General features: G+C 41.5%; 1 protein-coding gene across 16 annotated transcripts in view; it reads left to right on the forward strand.

Annotated features, from left to right (window-relative positions):
- The window catches only part of LOC141576231 (uncharacterized), a 166,607-nt gene that overhangs the window by 36,160 nt on the left and 113,710 nt on the right, over nucleotides 1-16,737 (forward strand). For 7 of the 16 annotated variants that reach the window (XM_074358966.1, XM_074358959.1, XM_074358958.1 and 4 more), the window contains one exon: nucleotides 15,890-16,110. The exons of the other annotated variants lie outside the window; for them this stretch is intronic. In XM_074358966.1, the coding sequence (XP_074215067.1) occupies nucleotides 15,890-16,110 (221 nt within the window). The remainder of the gene's footprint in view (nucleotides 1-15,889; nucleotides 16,111-16,737) is intronic. 16 annotated transcript variants of the gene reach the window in all.

Genomic DNA, 16,737 nt, shown 5'->3' on the forward strand with positions numbered 1-16,737 from the left:
GCATTATGAGTGCACTTAATGCTCCTGAATTGCAGAATTTTAAATGGGAAAAGGCTAAACTTTATTCTTGTAAACTTAAAACATATAACTAGATGTTACTCTAATAGAAAAGAACAAACCTGACTCCATATTAGATCTGTTCTTTTGTCTTTAACCCTGTACCCTGTCTTCTAGGCTTAGCCTTGCTGGCTCTGCACCTTTTGTAAAACAATGTTGCCTTTAGCCTGTCTGGTAAATGAAAGAGCTTGTTCTCAAGGCTCTGACCTTTAAGCATATTAACACTTTTGCACTGATATAAAGAGAATAATTTGCCAAATAGGAAATAACTTGTTTTGTCAGAGGTTTTGCAGGGGCACCATGACCTGACCCACGTGGACAGCTATAGACCAAGAAAATGGTAGACTACGTCCTGGAGAACCATCTTCCCCATGTCAGACTTCAGGTTCCTTTTCTATTGAAAAGGGGTTGGGCTGTGGTTCGTTGCTACAAACTTCTTGGTGTAGGATTTCTTTGTTCTTGGACTCCTTTGCAGTGGTCCACGTGGGTTGGATCATGGTATCCCTGTAAAACCTCGAAGAAAGCAAAGGTTATGTTCTATCCTGCAACTTGTTATCTTTATAGGAGGGCAAAAGTGTTAATATCCTTAAAGGTCAGAGCCTTGAGAATAGGCCCTCATGCATATTTCAGGCTAAAGGCAACATTGTTTTACAAAAGGTGCAGAGCAAGCAAGAATAAGCCTAGATAACAGAAGGCAGGTTTAAAGGAAAAGGAACAGATCTAATATGGATTCAGATCTGTTCTTTTCTATTACAGTGCCTTTTGGTGAGAGGTAAGAGGATGTTTACAGGTGGGTCCTCCTCTGCCCCAGGCTGGGGTTCAGGCAGGAGTCCTTCCAGGTTCACCATGACTGTGGAATTGATGTCCTGCAGAGAAAGTAACAATTATTGGTGATTAAAATTGCAGACAAAGTCCCTTCAATTGCCTGTAAACCATACCATGGCAAGGGACATCTCATAGGCCAGTCAACAGTCAGTCTCCCCTAATGCAAGGGACGAGCAACATGGCGGGTTCCACAGTGGCTTGGCCTGCTTTGTTCTCCAGCCTTGGCTTCCTAACATGAACATTTTAAAAGCTCCCATCCCTCTTTCCTTTGGCCCAGTGTGAATGAACAATGTCCCTGCACCCACATGGGCTTAGCCCAATCCATGCACACAGCCCTGTGCACACAGCCAACTACCTGCTCTCCATCTCTGGGCTTATCTGCACCCTCCAAACTCCCCAATCCCTGCAGGTCCGCATTCCCAGTGCTTCTGCCCTAGGGGTCTGGATCACCATCAGGACCATCAGCCACCCCAGGTCCACAGGCCAGTTGCGGGCAGCCAGAGATCACCCTGACACTCAGACTCAGATGAGGCACAGCGTGCAGGGTTCAGGACACCAGGGCGGGAATTGTATCTGCCTCCAGTTCGGCCCGCCTCGCCCTGTAGCCTCAGACACTAGCTATGCAGGTGCACACTAGGCCGGAACCCTCGCTGGTGGAAGTCACCGTGGGGACTGGAGTCCCGACTACCAAACCCCAACCACGGGGTGAGTGGTGAGAGAGTCATCTCCAGGGAGGGGTGCACTAGGAGTGAGGGGGGAACCCGCGGTAAAGGGGGTACAGGCTGAGAGGTGACGGGCCGCTCAGAAGGAACTGACCCAGTTGAGGGGTGAGGGGGACCACTTCGGGATGTTGGAGGTCCTGTGGTGAGGCATGAGGGGTGAAGGTGGGGTGTAGGGGCCATAATTTAGGACCTAGCAGGATGGAGTATGTGTCAGGGACCTCGGTGTGAGGAGAAGGAGCCCCATCTTCGGGGTCTGGTGAGAGACTGGGCCTGTCCAGGATGGGAGGATAGTATCGGGAAGGGAGAGGCTAGCAAGGGGAGTGGGGCTGGGGGTGTGGCCCGGCCCAGGGCGGTCGTGGCTTTGAGTGCCAGGACCCCATTGGTGGCGGTTTGGGGGCACTGGGGATGGAGATCTGGGGAATGGCGGGCAGCGGTGTGGCGGGCAGGAGGGTAGGCCCGCAGGAGAGTGTGCCTGCAGAAGGGTGGGGTCCCAGCCCACCGCCCCACCCCAGGGCCCCACCCAGGTCCTCCTGGCCCCAGGCGCCGCTTCCGGTACAGCAGGAGCCCCAGCCAAAAGTCCCCGATGCCGGTGGGATGGGGAGGGGCGCGCATGCGCAAACGCACAGACGCACGGACAGCGGAACCCGCGCAGAGCGTGTGGCAGCCAGGTGGGAGCCAGTTGTTCCTGGAGCAGCTCCCTGAAAAGGAGCAAGGCCTGGGGTCTGGGCCGACGCTTACAGTCTCCTCCGCTGCCGCCGCCTAGGAGGTGAAGGGGCGCTGGATGGGGCATGGAGCAGGTGAGTGCTGTCTGAGCTGCACAGTTGGGGAGGCGCATGGTTAGGGGTGCTTAGCTGAGTCCCGGGCCACGAGGCCCGTTAGGACCCTGAGGAGGTTCTGAGGCCGCCGCCTGGTTCGTGGTGCTGTTCCGTCTCCTTAGTATTCCCTGAACCCTTCGTCTGCCCTGACTCTTATTCCCGGGTTTGGGAAAGCGGGTGTGGCCCCGGAACATCTCCAACCGGCCCTCAGACCATGGCCTGCTCCCTGGAGGCTGGTGCGGTGCAGTCAGTGGGCGGCGGCTGAGAGGAGGGGTGCCTGTCCTCAAGGGGAGCAGGTGGACTTGCTGCCATCTCCTCCAGGGCCTGTTCTCGGGGCGGCCTCTGCTGCCCCGGGTTCGGAGACACATATTCATGCCAGCCGGCTCCTGGGAGGAGGGTGCAGTGCTGTCTAGGGCAGCGTCAACAGCGGGCAAGGACTTGTGGAGGACCGGGCTCTAGCCCAGGGTAACTCTCCTTTCTTCTCTTGCTTCCTCAGGTGGTGGCAGTAGCGGCTTTTTCAGTATAGGTTATTACCAGATATTGAATGTAAGTTTCTGTGCTATAGAGAAGAAACATTTTTTTAAATCTATTTTCACATATAGTGGCTAATATTTGTAAGTCTCCAACTCCTAAATTTATCCCTTCCCACCCCCTTTCCCTGGTAACCATGAGATTGTTAACTATATGTACGAGTCTGTTTCTGTATTGTAGATGAATTCATAGTGTCCTTGTTTCTTTCTTCTTTTTCTTTAAGATTCCACATGATATCATGTGGAGTGATATCATGTGGTATTTTTCTTTCCCCTTTTGGTTTGCTTCACTTAGAATGATATTCTCTGGGTCCATCCACCTTGCTGCAAATAGCATTATTTCATCCTTTTTAATGGCAGAGTAGTATTCCAATGCATATCTATATACCACAATTTCTTTATCCTGTCATCTGTTGCTACATTATAGGTTGCTTCTATGTCTTGCCTGTTGTATATAGTGGTGCTGTGAATATTAGGGGACAGGTCCCTTTTCGATTTGGAGTTCCCTCCGTATATATACCCAGAAGTGGAATTGCTGATTCATAGGGTAAGTCTATTTTTAGTTTTTTGAGGCATTTCCATGCTGTTTTCCATAATGCCTATACCAGACTGCATTTCCCAGTGACAGTGTAGGAGGCTTCCTTTTTCTCCACAACCTCTCCAGCATTTCTCATTCATGATGGCCATTCTGACTGGTGTGAGGTTATACTTCATTGTAGTGTTGCTTTGCATTTCTCTGATAATGAGAAGTATTGAGCATTTTTTCATGTGCCCATTGGCCTTACGTCTTCATTGGAGAAATGCTTGTTTATATCTTCTGCCCGTTTTGGGATTGGGTTGCTTGTGTTGTGTTATGAATTTGTGTGGGCTGTGTGTATACTCAGGAAATTAGGCCTTTGTCAGTCGCATCATTGGCAGATATTTTCTCCCATCCCGTAGGTTGCCGTTTTGTTTGCTTAAGGATTCATTTGCTGTGCAAAAGCCTGTAAGTTCAGTTGGGTCCCGTTTGTTTATTTTCTGCTTTTATTTGCATTGCTTGAGTACACTGCCCTAGGAGAACATTGCTGAGAAGTATGTGAGAGAATAGTTTGCTTATGTTTTCTTCTAAGAGGCTTGTAGTGTCTTGTCTTCTATTTAAGTCTTTAAGCCATTTTGAATTTGTTTTTGTGTGTGGTGTGGGGGAGTGTCCTAACATCATTGATTTGCATGCAGCTATCCAGTTTTCCCTGCACCATTTGCAGAAGAGACTGTCTTTACTGCAGTGTGTGTGCTTGCCTCCTGTGCTGAAGACTAATTTACTGTAGGTCTGTGTTTATTTCTCGGCTCTGTGTTCTGTTCCATTGATCTATATGTCTGGTTTCATGCCAGTACCACACTATTTTGATTATTGTATCTCTGTAGGTTCATCTGAAGTTGTGGAAGGTCATTCCTCCTGCTTTATTCTTTTTCTTCAATATTGATTTGGCAATTTTGGGTCTTTATGAGTCCATAGGAATCTTAGGATTATTTGTTCTAGTTCTGTGAAAAATGTCCTGGGTAATTTCATAGGGATTGCATTAAATCGGTCGATTGCCGTGAACAGTACGGCCATTTTAACAATATTGATTCTTCCAATCCAAGAGCATAGAATTTCTTTCCATTTCTTTAAGTCATCTTTAATTTCTTTAATCAGTATTTTGTAGTTATCCATGTATAAGTCTTTCACCTGCTTGGTCAGATTTATTCATAAGTATTTTATCATTTATTGGTTGTGATTTTAAAGGGGATTGTTTCTTTACTTACTTTTCTTACTATTTCATCATTAGAGTAAAAAATGCAACTGATTTTTGCATGTTAATGTTGTATCCTGCCACCTTGCTACATGTTTTTGTAGTTCTTCTCTGTCCTTCTTTCATACTCTTCCCTTATGGGTAGTTGATTTTCTTTATTGTTACATTTGTGCTTCTCACTTGTTTTTGCATACGTAATGTAGGTTTTTGATTTATGGACACCATGAGGTTCATATAAGTTGCTTTGTTACAGTATCTGATTGTTTTAAAGTGATTGTCATTTAAGGTTATATAAGTTCAAAAAAGATCTGCTCTTTTACTCCCTCTCCACTCCTTTTTTGATTGTATTTTTTACATCTTCATATGCATCCTATAAGTGTTTATTGTAAGTATAGTTTTTACAAATTTTGTCTCTTAGTCTTTGTAGTAGCTTGTTTAAGTGTTTGATTCACAGCCATTGCTCCATTTTTGCCTTTCAAGTGGGATTTCCCTCTTCACATAATTTCTTCTTGTTCTTTTTCACATAAGGAAAACTTTTTAATACTTCTTGTGACGTCAGTTTAGGAATGATGAACTCTTAGTTTTTGCTCATCTGAGATGCTTTTTAATTCTCTTTCAATTCTGATTAATAACTTTGTTGAGTAGGTGGCCTAGATTCTAGGTTTTTTCCTTTGAGTACTTTAAATATATCATGGTTGTTCCTTCTGGCCTGCAGTGACTCTGCTGAAAGCCAGCTGATAGGTTTCCACTATTTGCCTCTCCTCATGACTACAGTGAAACCACAACTGACTGCTAAACAATCATCCAAGAAAAAAAAAAAAAGACTGGATCCTAGCAAAAGAAGATCTTCAGTGGAAACACAGAGACGGAACCACAGCAGGATGGTAGGAGGGGCATTCTCATGATATAGGTGGACCCCATATCCCTCACTGTGGGCAACTCACAAGGTGAAGAATAAGTCACAACAGGAGTGGGAATTATAAGCCCAGCATCAGGCTCCCCAGCCTAGGGTTCTGGCATTGGGAGGAGTAGGGGACCCCAGGACAACTGTTTTATTTATTTTAATATTCCTTTTATTTTATTTTTTATTGAGTTATACTCAGTTTACAATGTTGTGTCAATTACAAGTGTAGAGCACAATTTTTCAATCATATGCTTATTCATTGTCACATCCTTTTCCACCATGAGCTACCACAAGATCTTGTATATATTTCCATGTGGTATGCAGTATAAACTTGTTTACCTATTCTATATATACCTGTCAGTATGTACACAATTTGAACTCCCAGTCTGTCCCTTCCCACCCTCCTCTCCCCTGGCAATGACAAGTTTGCATTCTATGTCTGTGTGTCTGTTTCTGTTTTACATTTAAGTTTATTTGTTTTTTGTTTTTTTGTTTTTTTAAGATTCCACATATGAGCAACATATGGTATTTTTCTTTCTCTTTCTGGCTTACTTCATTTAGAATGACATTATCCAGGGACATCCATGTTGCTTCAAATGGCATTATATTTTCATTTTCATGTCTGAATAGTACTCCATTCTATAGGTGTATCATATCTTCTTTGTCCGGTCATCTTTCTATGGACATTTATGCTGTTTCCATGTCTTGGCTATTGTAAACAGTGCTGCTGTGAACATTGGGGTGCAGGTGTTTTTTTGATGTCAGGTTCCTTCTGGATATATACCCAAGAATGGGATTCCTGCGTTGTATGGTAAGTCAGTTCCTAGTCTTTTGAGAAATCTCCATATGTTTTCCAAAGTGGCTGTACCAAACTGTATTCCCACCAGCAGTGTAAGAGGGTTCCTTTTTCTCCACAGCCTCTCCAGCATTTGTCATTTGTGGACTTTTGAATGACAGCCATACTCACTGGTGTGAGGTGGTACCTCACTGCAGTTTTGATTTGCAAATCTCTGATAATTAGTGATATTGAGCATTTTTCATGTGCCTAATGATCATTTGTATTTCTTCTTTGGAGAATTGCTTGTTTAGGTCTTCTGCCCATTTTTGGATGGGATTGTTTGTTTTTTTCATATTAAGTCGTATGAGCTGCTTATATGTTCTGGAGTTCAAGCCATTGTCAGTTCCATCTTTTGCAAAAGTTTTCTCCCATTCTGTAAGTTGTTGTTTTGTTTTGCTTATGGTTTCCCGTGCTGTGCAAGAGCTTGCAAGTTTACTTAGGTCCCATTTGTTTATTCTTGTGTTATTTCTATTGCTTGGGTAGACTGCCCTTGGAGAACATTTTGAGATGTATGAGAGATAATGCTTTGCCTAGGTTTTCTTCTAGGAGGTTTACTGGATCTTGTCTTATGTTTAAGTCTTTGATCCATTTTGAGTTTATTTTTGTGTATGGTGTAAGGGAGTGTTCTAGATTCAGTGATTTACATGCTGCTGTCCAGTTTTCCCAACACCATTTGCTGAAGAGCCTGTCTTTGTTTCATTATATGTTCTTGCCTCCTTTGTCAAAGATTAGTTAATGAAAAGTTTGTGGGTTCATTTCTGGGCTCTCTAGTCTGTTCCATTGGTCCATATGTCTGTTTTTGTACCAATATCATGCTGTTTTGATTACTGTAACTCTATAGTATTGTCTGAAATCTGGGAGGGTTATTTCTCCAGCTTCTTTCTTTTTCTTCAGTGATGCTTTGTCAATTCTAGGTCTTTTGTGCTTCCATATAAATTTTATTATGATTTGTTGTAGTTCTGTGAAATATATCCTGGGTAATTTGATAGGGATCGCATTAAATCTGTAGATTGCTTTGAGCAGGGTGACCATTTTAACAGTATTGATTCTTCTACTCCACGAGCATGGGATATTTTTTCCATTTTTTAAGTCTTTAATTTCCTTAATCAGTGTTTGTATAGTTTTCCATGAATAAGTCTTTCACCTCCTTAGTTAGATTTACTCCTGATAGTTTATTACTTTGGATGCCATTTTAAAGGGAATTGTTTCTTTACTTTCTTTTTCTGTTGATTCACCATTAGTGTAAAGAAATGCAACTGATTTTTGAATGTTAATCTTGTAACCTGCTACCTTGCTGAATTCTTTGATTATTTCTAGTAATTTTTGTGTGGACCTTTTAGGGTTTTCTATATGTGGTATCTTGTCATAATGCATATAGTGACACTTTTACCTCTTCTTTTCCAATCTGGGTCCCTTTTATTTCTCTCTCTTGCCTGATTGCTGTGGCTAGGACTTCCAAGACTATATTGAATAGGAGTGGTGATAGTGGCCAGCCTTGTCTTGTCCCAGATTTTAGAGGGAAGATTTTGAGCTTTTCACCGTTGAGTATTATGGTGGCTGTAGCTTTTATTATGTTGAGATATGTTCCCTCTATACCCACAATGGTGAGAGTTTTTATCATAAATAGCTGTTGAATTTTATCAAAAGCTTTTTCTCCATCTATTGAGAAGATCACTTTTTTTTTCCTTTCTTTTGTTGATGTGATGTATTACATTGATTGATTTGCGTATGTTGAACCATCCTTGTGTCCCTGGGATGAACCCCACTTGATCATGATGTGTACAGTTTTTAATGTGCTGTTGGATTCTATTTGCTAGTATTTTGGTATGGATTTTTGCATCTATGTTAATCAGTGATAATGGTCTGTAATTCTATTTGTTTTGGTGGTGGCATTTCCTGGTTTTGGTATCAGGGTGATGGTGGCTTTACAGAATGAGTTTGGGAATATTGCCTCTTTTTCAGTCTTCTGAAAGAGTTTGAGAAGGACTGGTATTAGTTCCTCTTTGTATGTTTGGTAGAATTCCATTGTGAAGCTGTCCGGTCCTGGACATTTATTTGTAGGGAGGTTTTTTTTTTTTTTTTTTTTTTGCCAATTCAATTTCATTTCTAGTGACCAGTTTGTTCAAGTGGTTAGTCTCTTTTGATTCAATCTTGGTGGACTGTATGTTTCCAGAAACTTATCCATCTCCTGTAGGTTATCCATTTTGGTTCCATACAGTTTTTCATAATATTCTTGTATGATACTCTGTATTTTCATGTTTATTGGTTGTAATTTCTCCATTTTCCTTTCTTATTTTGCTTATTTGTGCTCTCTCTTTTTTCTTCTTTGTGAGTTTGGCCAGACGTTTGTCGATTTTACTTACTCTTTCAAAAACCAACCTTTGGTTTGATTGATTTTTTCTAATTTTTTTAATCTCTATTTTATTTATTTCCTCCCTGATCTTTATTATGTCCTTCCTTCTGCTGACTTTTGGGTGTTTTTGGTCTTCTTTTTCTAGTTCTTTTAGCTGGTGGATTATATTGTTTATTTGAGATGGTTCTTCTTTTTTGAGGAAGGCCTGTATTGCTGTAAATTTCCCTCTTAGCATTGACATTGCTGCATCCCATAAGTTTTGTGTGTTTGTGTTTTCATTTTCATTTGTCTCAAGGTATTTTTTAATTTCAGCTTTGATTTCCTCATTGACCCATTGGTTTTTTAATAGCATGTTGTTTAATTTCCTTGCTTTCCTTTTTTTCTTCTTTGTTTCTCTGTAGTTGATTTATAGTTTCATGGCATTGTGGTCAGTAAAGTTGCTTGAGATAATTACTATCTTCTTAAAATTTTTGAGGCTTCTTTTGTGCCCAAGTACATGATGAATCCTAGAAAATATTCCATGTGAACTTGAAAAGAATGTATATCCTATTTTTGGGGAGTGCAGTGCTCTGAAAATACCCACCAAATCTAATTTTTCTATTGTATCATTTAATTTCTCTGTTGCCTTCTTTATTTTCTTTCTGGAAGATATGTCTAGTGATGTTAATGTGGTGTTAAAATATTCCAACAATGATTGTATTCCCATCAGTTTCCTTCTTTATCTCTGTTAGTAGTTGTTTTATGTACTTAGGTACTCCTATGTTGGGTGCATATATATTAATGATTGTAATATCCTCATCTTGTATTACTCCTTTAATCATTATAATATGTCCTTTTTATCTTTCTTTATGGCCTTTGTTTTAAAGTCTATTTTGTCTGAAATCAGTACTGCAACACCTGCTTTTTTTGGCTTTTCCATTTGCATGGAATATCCTTTCCATCCTTTCACTCTCAATCTATATGTGTCCTTCTCCCAAAAGTGTGTCTCTTATATATAGCATATTGAAGGTTCTTGCTTTATTATCCAGTCTGCCACTCTACGTCTTTTGACTGGAGCATTTAGTCCATTAACATTTAGAGTAATTAATGATAGATGAGTATTTATTGCCATTTTCAACTTATTTTTGCAGTTGATTTGGTATTTTCTCTTTGTTCCTTTCTTCTTCCTTTTGTGATTTGGTAAGTTTCCTGTGTATTATCTTGGATTTCATTTAGTTTGCTTGACTCACTTGTAAGCTTTTGGCTTGTGGTTACCCTTTTTTGTAAGTCTATTAACCTATTACTGTAAATGTTTGTACTAAACAGATAGTAATATTAGGTCAAACCCATCCTACCGAGAACACAATTTTTCTATTTTAAAGAAGAATGAAAAACAAAATACTGTATGTTTTCTTGCTTCCCTCTCTTAATGATTTAGATGTCTTCTTTTACAATTTTGTATTTATTCTATTTGTAATTCATGGCAGTCATCTCCTTTCCAGTTCTGAGTTTCTCATTTTTGTAGCATCCTGCTTCTTTTCTATTTAGAGCAGACCTGTCAATATTTCTTTTAGCATGGGTTTAGTGTTGTTAAACTCTTAGTTTTTGCTCGTCTGTGAAGTTCTTTATCTCTCTATTCTAAAGGATAGCCTTGCTGGATAGAGTATCTTAGGCTGCATATTTTTTCATTCAGGACGTTGAATATAACTTTCCACTCCCTTCTGTCCTGTAGTGTTTGTGTAGAGAAATCAACTGAGAGCCTTATGGAGGTTCCCTTATAACACTTTTCTTTTTTCTCTTTCTGCCTTTAGGATCATTTCTTTATCCTTGACTCTGGCCATCTTGATTAGGATGTGTCTTGGTGTGAGTCTGTTTGAGTTCTTCCTGTTTGGGACCCTCTGAGCCTCCTGTACTTGGATATCTGATTCCTTCTTTAGGTTTGGGAAGTTTTCAGTCATGGTTTCTTGAAATACCTTTTCAATCCCGTTTGTTCTTTCTTCCCCTTCTGGAAACTCTATTATGCATAGATTAGTGTGCTTTGTATTTTCCCATATGTCCCTTTATTGTTTTCATTGTTTTTTATTTGTTTTTCTCTCAGCTGTTCTGATTGGGTGGTTTCTGTTGTCCTGTCTTCTAGGTCACTTATTCATTCCTCTGCATAATCTAGCCTGCTATGTACAGCTTTTAGATCCCTTCTCATTTCAGCCAATGAGTTTAACAATTCTACTTGGTTCTTCTTTATAGCTTCTATTTCATTTTTGACATATTTTATATCTCTAAACACTAACTCTTTTAGTTCCTTCAGTACTTTGAACACTCCTTTCTTTGAAATCTTGATCTAGTAGGCCGTCAATATCTATTTCCTTGATTGTGCTTTCAGGGGATTTCTCTTTCTCTTTTAATTGGGAGTGGTTCCTCTGCTGCTTCATATTGCTCATATCTTTCTGGCACTGTGACTTAAGGATTATCAGTTATCTATTGTGGTCCTTAAGGAGTGTATTTATGTATCTACCTAAAGCCTATGCAGGAACAAAACAGATTTTTTCACTTCTTTGTCTTTCAAAGAAGGTGATGTTCTGTCTGCATTCAGCAGGTGCTCTGGTTGGCTGAGTGGGTCCGTAGATGTGAGTTTTTGGGTATTTGTTGGAGACAGTGAGCTACGAGCATTCTTCCACTCCTCCATCTTGTTTCTAAACTCCAATATCATGTGTTTTTATAGCGAGAGGTATTACAGTGTTGAAAGCAGGGCTTGGTTCAGTTAAAAATGAGCTGAGGGCATGAGGAATGAGACATCCATCATTCTCTTCCCTCCTTCGGTGAAACATATGACTGTCAATTTTAAAAAGATAGTCACAGTCCCTAACTAGCCCAGCTCATCTAGTGTTTGTTAACAGGAGCAGCACCACCAGAGGCATTGGAGACCCAAGAATATTGCAGTCTTAAAGATCTCTTGGAAAATTTTTGTTCGGTTTTGGTTTTATGTTTTTCTTAAATTGTGGGGCATACTACTAGTATAGAGGGAAAAATAGTTGTCAGGAATTTTTTTTTCATATAACAGTTTCATTGCAATTTTGTTCACACACCATGAAGTCCACCCATTTAAATGGTACAATTTGGCGGCTTTTAGCATATTCACAGTGGTGCAACCATCATTATTCCAGAATGTTTTCATTGCTCCAAAAAGAGCCGTGGAAATGAATGACCCATCCATCCCTCCCCAGTTCTAAAGAAGTTTCTTGGCTGTTCCTGAGCATAAATTAACTTGTTACATTCCATGAAAAATCTGGGGGGAATTCTAATCAGATTTGCATTGAATCTATATATTAGAATGGGGAGAATTAATGTCTTTATGACATAAACTTTTTCTATCCATGAGTATATCTGGGACCCTATCTTTTTATCTCTGTAGAGCGTGGCCCATGGGAAGTCCTTACTAATTGTTGGGTCTGTGAATGATGAGATTATATACATTAGTTGTGACTGTAGACTTTCACAGAAGAGAAAACTAACCTCAGTGAAGCCAAGTGCCTCCCTGATGGTCAGAAAGAATGACAGCCAGTGCTGGAGTGATCCAGTGGACTTGGTGCTTGCAACCAGTGTTCTCTCCCTCCTACAGCTAAGGAGATTACAGAGTTCTTTTAATTTTTTTAATGGTGTTGCTTTTATTTTTATTTATTTATTTATTTCTTAAGTTCTTACTTTTTATTGAAGTGTAGTCAATTTACAATGTTAGTTTCAGAAGTACAGCAGTGATTCAGTTATATTTATGCATATGTACACGTATAATTTTCAGAGTGTTTGTAGTACAACTCATTACAAGAAACTGAATATAGTTCCCTGTGTTATATAGTAGGTCCTTGTCATTTATTTATTTTATATATAGTTACGTGTATCTGTTAATCCTAAACTCCTAATCTGTCCCTCCTCCCTTTCCCACCTCCTGACCACAGTTTGCTATGTCCATGAGTATTTCTAGCAGCATCCTTTTGCTAGTAATATATGCTGGTTGGCTGCCTTCACTTTCACTAATTCCATCTTATCTGTAGGTGTTTTTCTTCTGGTGGGCCTGCATGTGGTTTGCACACGTGTTCATAGAGATCTGTATTTGGGAGAACTCCAGGCCTCATGTAGTGCCTGGCATGGAGCTCCCACTGAGCTCATGCTTGAACTGGGAAAAAGCATAGTAAAGTTTGGAATTTCCAGTACGATTTAGACTTCTGGGTTTCTGTAACCTACGCTTAGCCCACCTTAATGTTGGCTGCACCTGTAGTGGATCATTTGATGGAACTTCATGGTATGGCGGTGTAGAGACAGGGCTTTATATAGTTTTTCTCCTTCCTTTTTTCTAACACTCATTCTCCTGGGCCTCCCAGATCCTCCCCCAGCAGCGCTCAGGGCTGGCTTGGTGCTGTACTGAGGCAATATTTGTTAATAAGTCCCTTTCCTCATCTCTTCTGAGACTCCATTTCCTTCTCTGCACAGTGAGAGCTTGGACTAGATAAGTGCTTTTTGGTTTCTTTTAAACCCATGTCTCCTTTCGAGAAACAGAGAACTCAAATCTCTCCTCCCACCCTAACTCTTCAGATTTTGATACGTCCTCCAATGGGTGACACAGCTCTTTGTGGAAAGTTGATGTGATTTTGGTTCTTTCCATGTGGTGCAGAAAAGACTTCAGAGACTTATTGCAGGGAGGGAACAGGAGGGGGACAGTATGTCAAACTTTTTGGTATAAGCACTGGAGCAGGGGCTTTGGTTTAAATGCAGCCTCTGACATGGCCTCTCTCTAATCTTGCACAATGTGTTAAACCTCTCTTTTCCTCCATTTCTTCATGTGTCAAGTTGGAATGTTATTATTTTAGGGTTTTCATGAAACAATATACACATAAGTCGTTAGTTTCTCAGTAGAAACATGACCTGTTAGGGAGTCAGGGATTTCTTTAAAAAAAAAAAACCTTGTCCATAGCATGCAGTCGATGTGTATTTTGAAGTTCTTGGAGGGTGAGGGTTGAGTCTAAAGTCCATCATGGGATAGGTGGCCCCTGGGTCTGTGTGCCCCAGATTGCCCCCTCCTCCCCAGTCCTCTTCCTCTCAGTCCAGGGTGAAGTTTCTGCCATTAAAATTACACAGAGTTCTTGTGGATATGGCTTTTAATTTTATTGTTTCACTGGGGAGGGCTGCTTTCATGATTTCCGTGGTCAGGTTTTGGTGACATAAATGCTATGCAATTGGGGGTTCCTATTTAAGAAAAAGAAAACAAAGTTACAAATACAAAATTAGACCTAGGGTGGTGGCAGGGGCTCTTAGAAGTGGGGACGATTAGCTTTGTTAGCTTCAGGTGCAGTGGCCTCTGGCCATGATGACCCATCCTTGTGCTCTGGAGTTGGAGGGACCAGTAGGTTCAGTGGGAATGTTTACTGAGTGTATCTCATGGGCTGTGCATTGTCCTATTTGTACTGTGTGTTCCTTTTTTAAGACAGTGAGCTCATTTAATCTCAATAGCCTCTTTAAAAAATTAGAATTTCTATTTTGAGATGTAAAGTAGATTCCCATGCAGTTGTAAGAGCTGATACGGAGACAACCTATGTACTCTTTGCCCAATTTTCCTTAATGGTTCCATCTTGCAAGGTTGGGGTACAATTCATTATTGACTCACTAACCCTTTGAGGTTTGTGTTATTACCCTCATTTCTATTCGTGATTAAACTGGGGTTTAGAGAAGCACACAGGCCTTCCCAGGTCACCCACATGGTTAGTGTAGAGTCGGGTGGGACATGGGCTTGTGATTTCCAGACAGTACCATTATGATTGTGGCAGGGAGCAGCATTCACTTGCTTGTTTATTCATTCATTCAACAAACATTTATTGAGTACACTGTGTGGATCTGATGCTTTCATACGGTTATCTAATTCTTCAGCAGTACTGAGAATCAGCTAATGTTTTCTTTTTTCATCTGTGAAAATTAACTCTCAGGGTCATAAAACCTCCCAAAGTAAATACAGCTCATAAAGGAGGGATTAGTAAATTTGTACAGTCCCCCCTTTTATGCAGGTGGTAACCTAGGCATTTTGCATTTGCAATATGCCTTGATCTAGATATATTCTTGTAAGGCAAGGTTTGTTTTTTTGTTTTGCTTTGTATAGTCAAGTTTACAATGTTGTGTTAATTGCAATGTTTTTTCTTTTCAATTTTTAATTAATTTTTATGGGGTAATTAAGTTTATTTTTTGTTTCATTTTTTTTAATGGAGATACTTGGGATTGAACCCAGGACCTCGTGCATGCTAAGTATGTGCTCTACCACTGAACTGTACCCTCCTCCCCAGGGCGAGTTTTCTTATCCATTATTTTGCAGCATAGGAGTTCAAGTAAATTGGAGTTGAAATCCAGACCTTTCGATCCCACTGTGGTTCTTTTCATTATATTCTGCTGAGGGGTGGGGAAGCAGTTCCTTTGTTCATTCATTTATTCAGCATTTTTGAGCATCAGGGCCTGGCTAGATGTTGGAAACAGAAAACAAGAAATGACCCTTTTCTGCAGGGGCTGGAAGCCTAGACTAATAGCAGGATAATGTGATCCTAGCTATGGTAGCCGTGTGCAGACTCTGAGGACAGACTGTACCCCCAGGTTTGCTTGGGCTTCCCTTGCCTTCTGGCTGGTACACACAGGTCACCGCATCCCAGAGGGGCCTGCAGCCCACAGCAGAGCGTGCACCTTAGTCTCCTCTCCCCTCTTGGCAGGGCCTGCAACATGAGCATTGCTGACTACGTGCAGTGTGCTGAGGACCACCAGACTCTCCCCATGGTGGTCCAGCACGTGGGGATTATCTTGGAGGAGAATCTCTTATGTATCTATAAACAGATCTCCTCAGTGAGCCAGGTCAGGCTGTGCGGCTTCCAGCAGTCATTCTGCATCCGCTACAGTTACCACTACCCACACAAGAACGAGTGGGGAGACTTCCAGACCCACCGAAGGGTCATGGGTCTCGTCACCATCACTGACCGCTTGGCCAAGGACTGGCTGCAGATCGAGGAGCTCCCTGTGCAGAGGAGCTGTGTGGCAACACACAGGACGATTCGTGGCTCTTCATCTTTGTGCTGAAGGGCGAGCTCGCCGAGCAGCTGCACACTGATGTGGCCTTGTACCCCATCTACGAGGACTGTGGGACGGTGGAGAAGAGGATCAAGGACTTCATCAAGTCGCTCTTCATCATGCTCGAGTCCGAGCACCTGGACAGGGCCACCAACAATTTTGGGGACAATATCCTCCTCCTCTGCATCCCATTTGAGAAGAGGGACTTGGTGGGACTGGACACAGCCAGCAGGTAAGCCTACGTGGATTCCCGGCCACCCTGGCTGTGTGCCTGTGTTGCTTACCTACATCCAGAAAGGGACCAGCAAGAAGGGGAGCTGTCTTGCAGCCAAGGGGGGAGGGAGATGCAGCCTGACGGTTTTCAAAGTTTTAAAAATGAATTCATCTTTAGTTCAGAGTGATCCATTTAGGGTTAGTTTGGATACTTACTCCCCCTTTCCAACCAAGACCCCTGGTGGGACTCCTGGAGTTGCTTTCCAATAGGGTAGCCACAGCCAAAGAGGCTGGGAGTGCTGGGGAGGAGGCTGGTCTAAGATGAGATGTGCAGAAGGTCAAATGAACATCAGACACTGAGACTTGTCTAGAAAAAAGAATGTAAACTATCTTGATAATTTCTGTATTTACTACATGTCAAAATGATAATATAATAGATATTACATTAAATTAGATCTCTTCTTAGAATCACTTTAAAGTATTTGTTTTTCTACTTTTTTGAATGTGGCAACTGGAAAACTTTCTTTGTGTGACTCTCATTGCATTCCCGTTGTCCTGGGACAGTCTCGTCCATTTGATGTATAGGTGAGGGGCTGAATCCCGAGACGCAGCAGATCGAGGCACTAGCTGAGCTAGGGGTGGAGCC

Source organism: Camelus bactrianus, chromosome X, assembly GCF_048773025.1.
Source record: "Camelus bactrianus isolate YW-2024 breed Bactrian camel chromosome X, ASM4877302v1, whole genome shotgun sequence".
NCBI classification, from domain to species: domain Eukaryota; kingdom Metazoa; phylum Chordata; class Mammalia; order Artiodactyla; family Camelidae; genus Camelus; species Camelus bactrianus.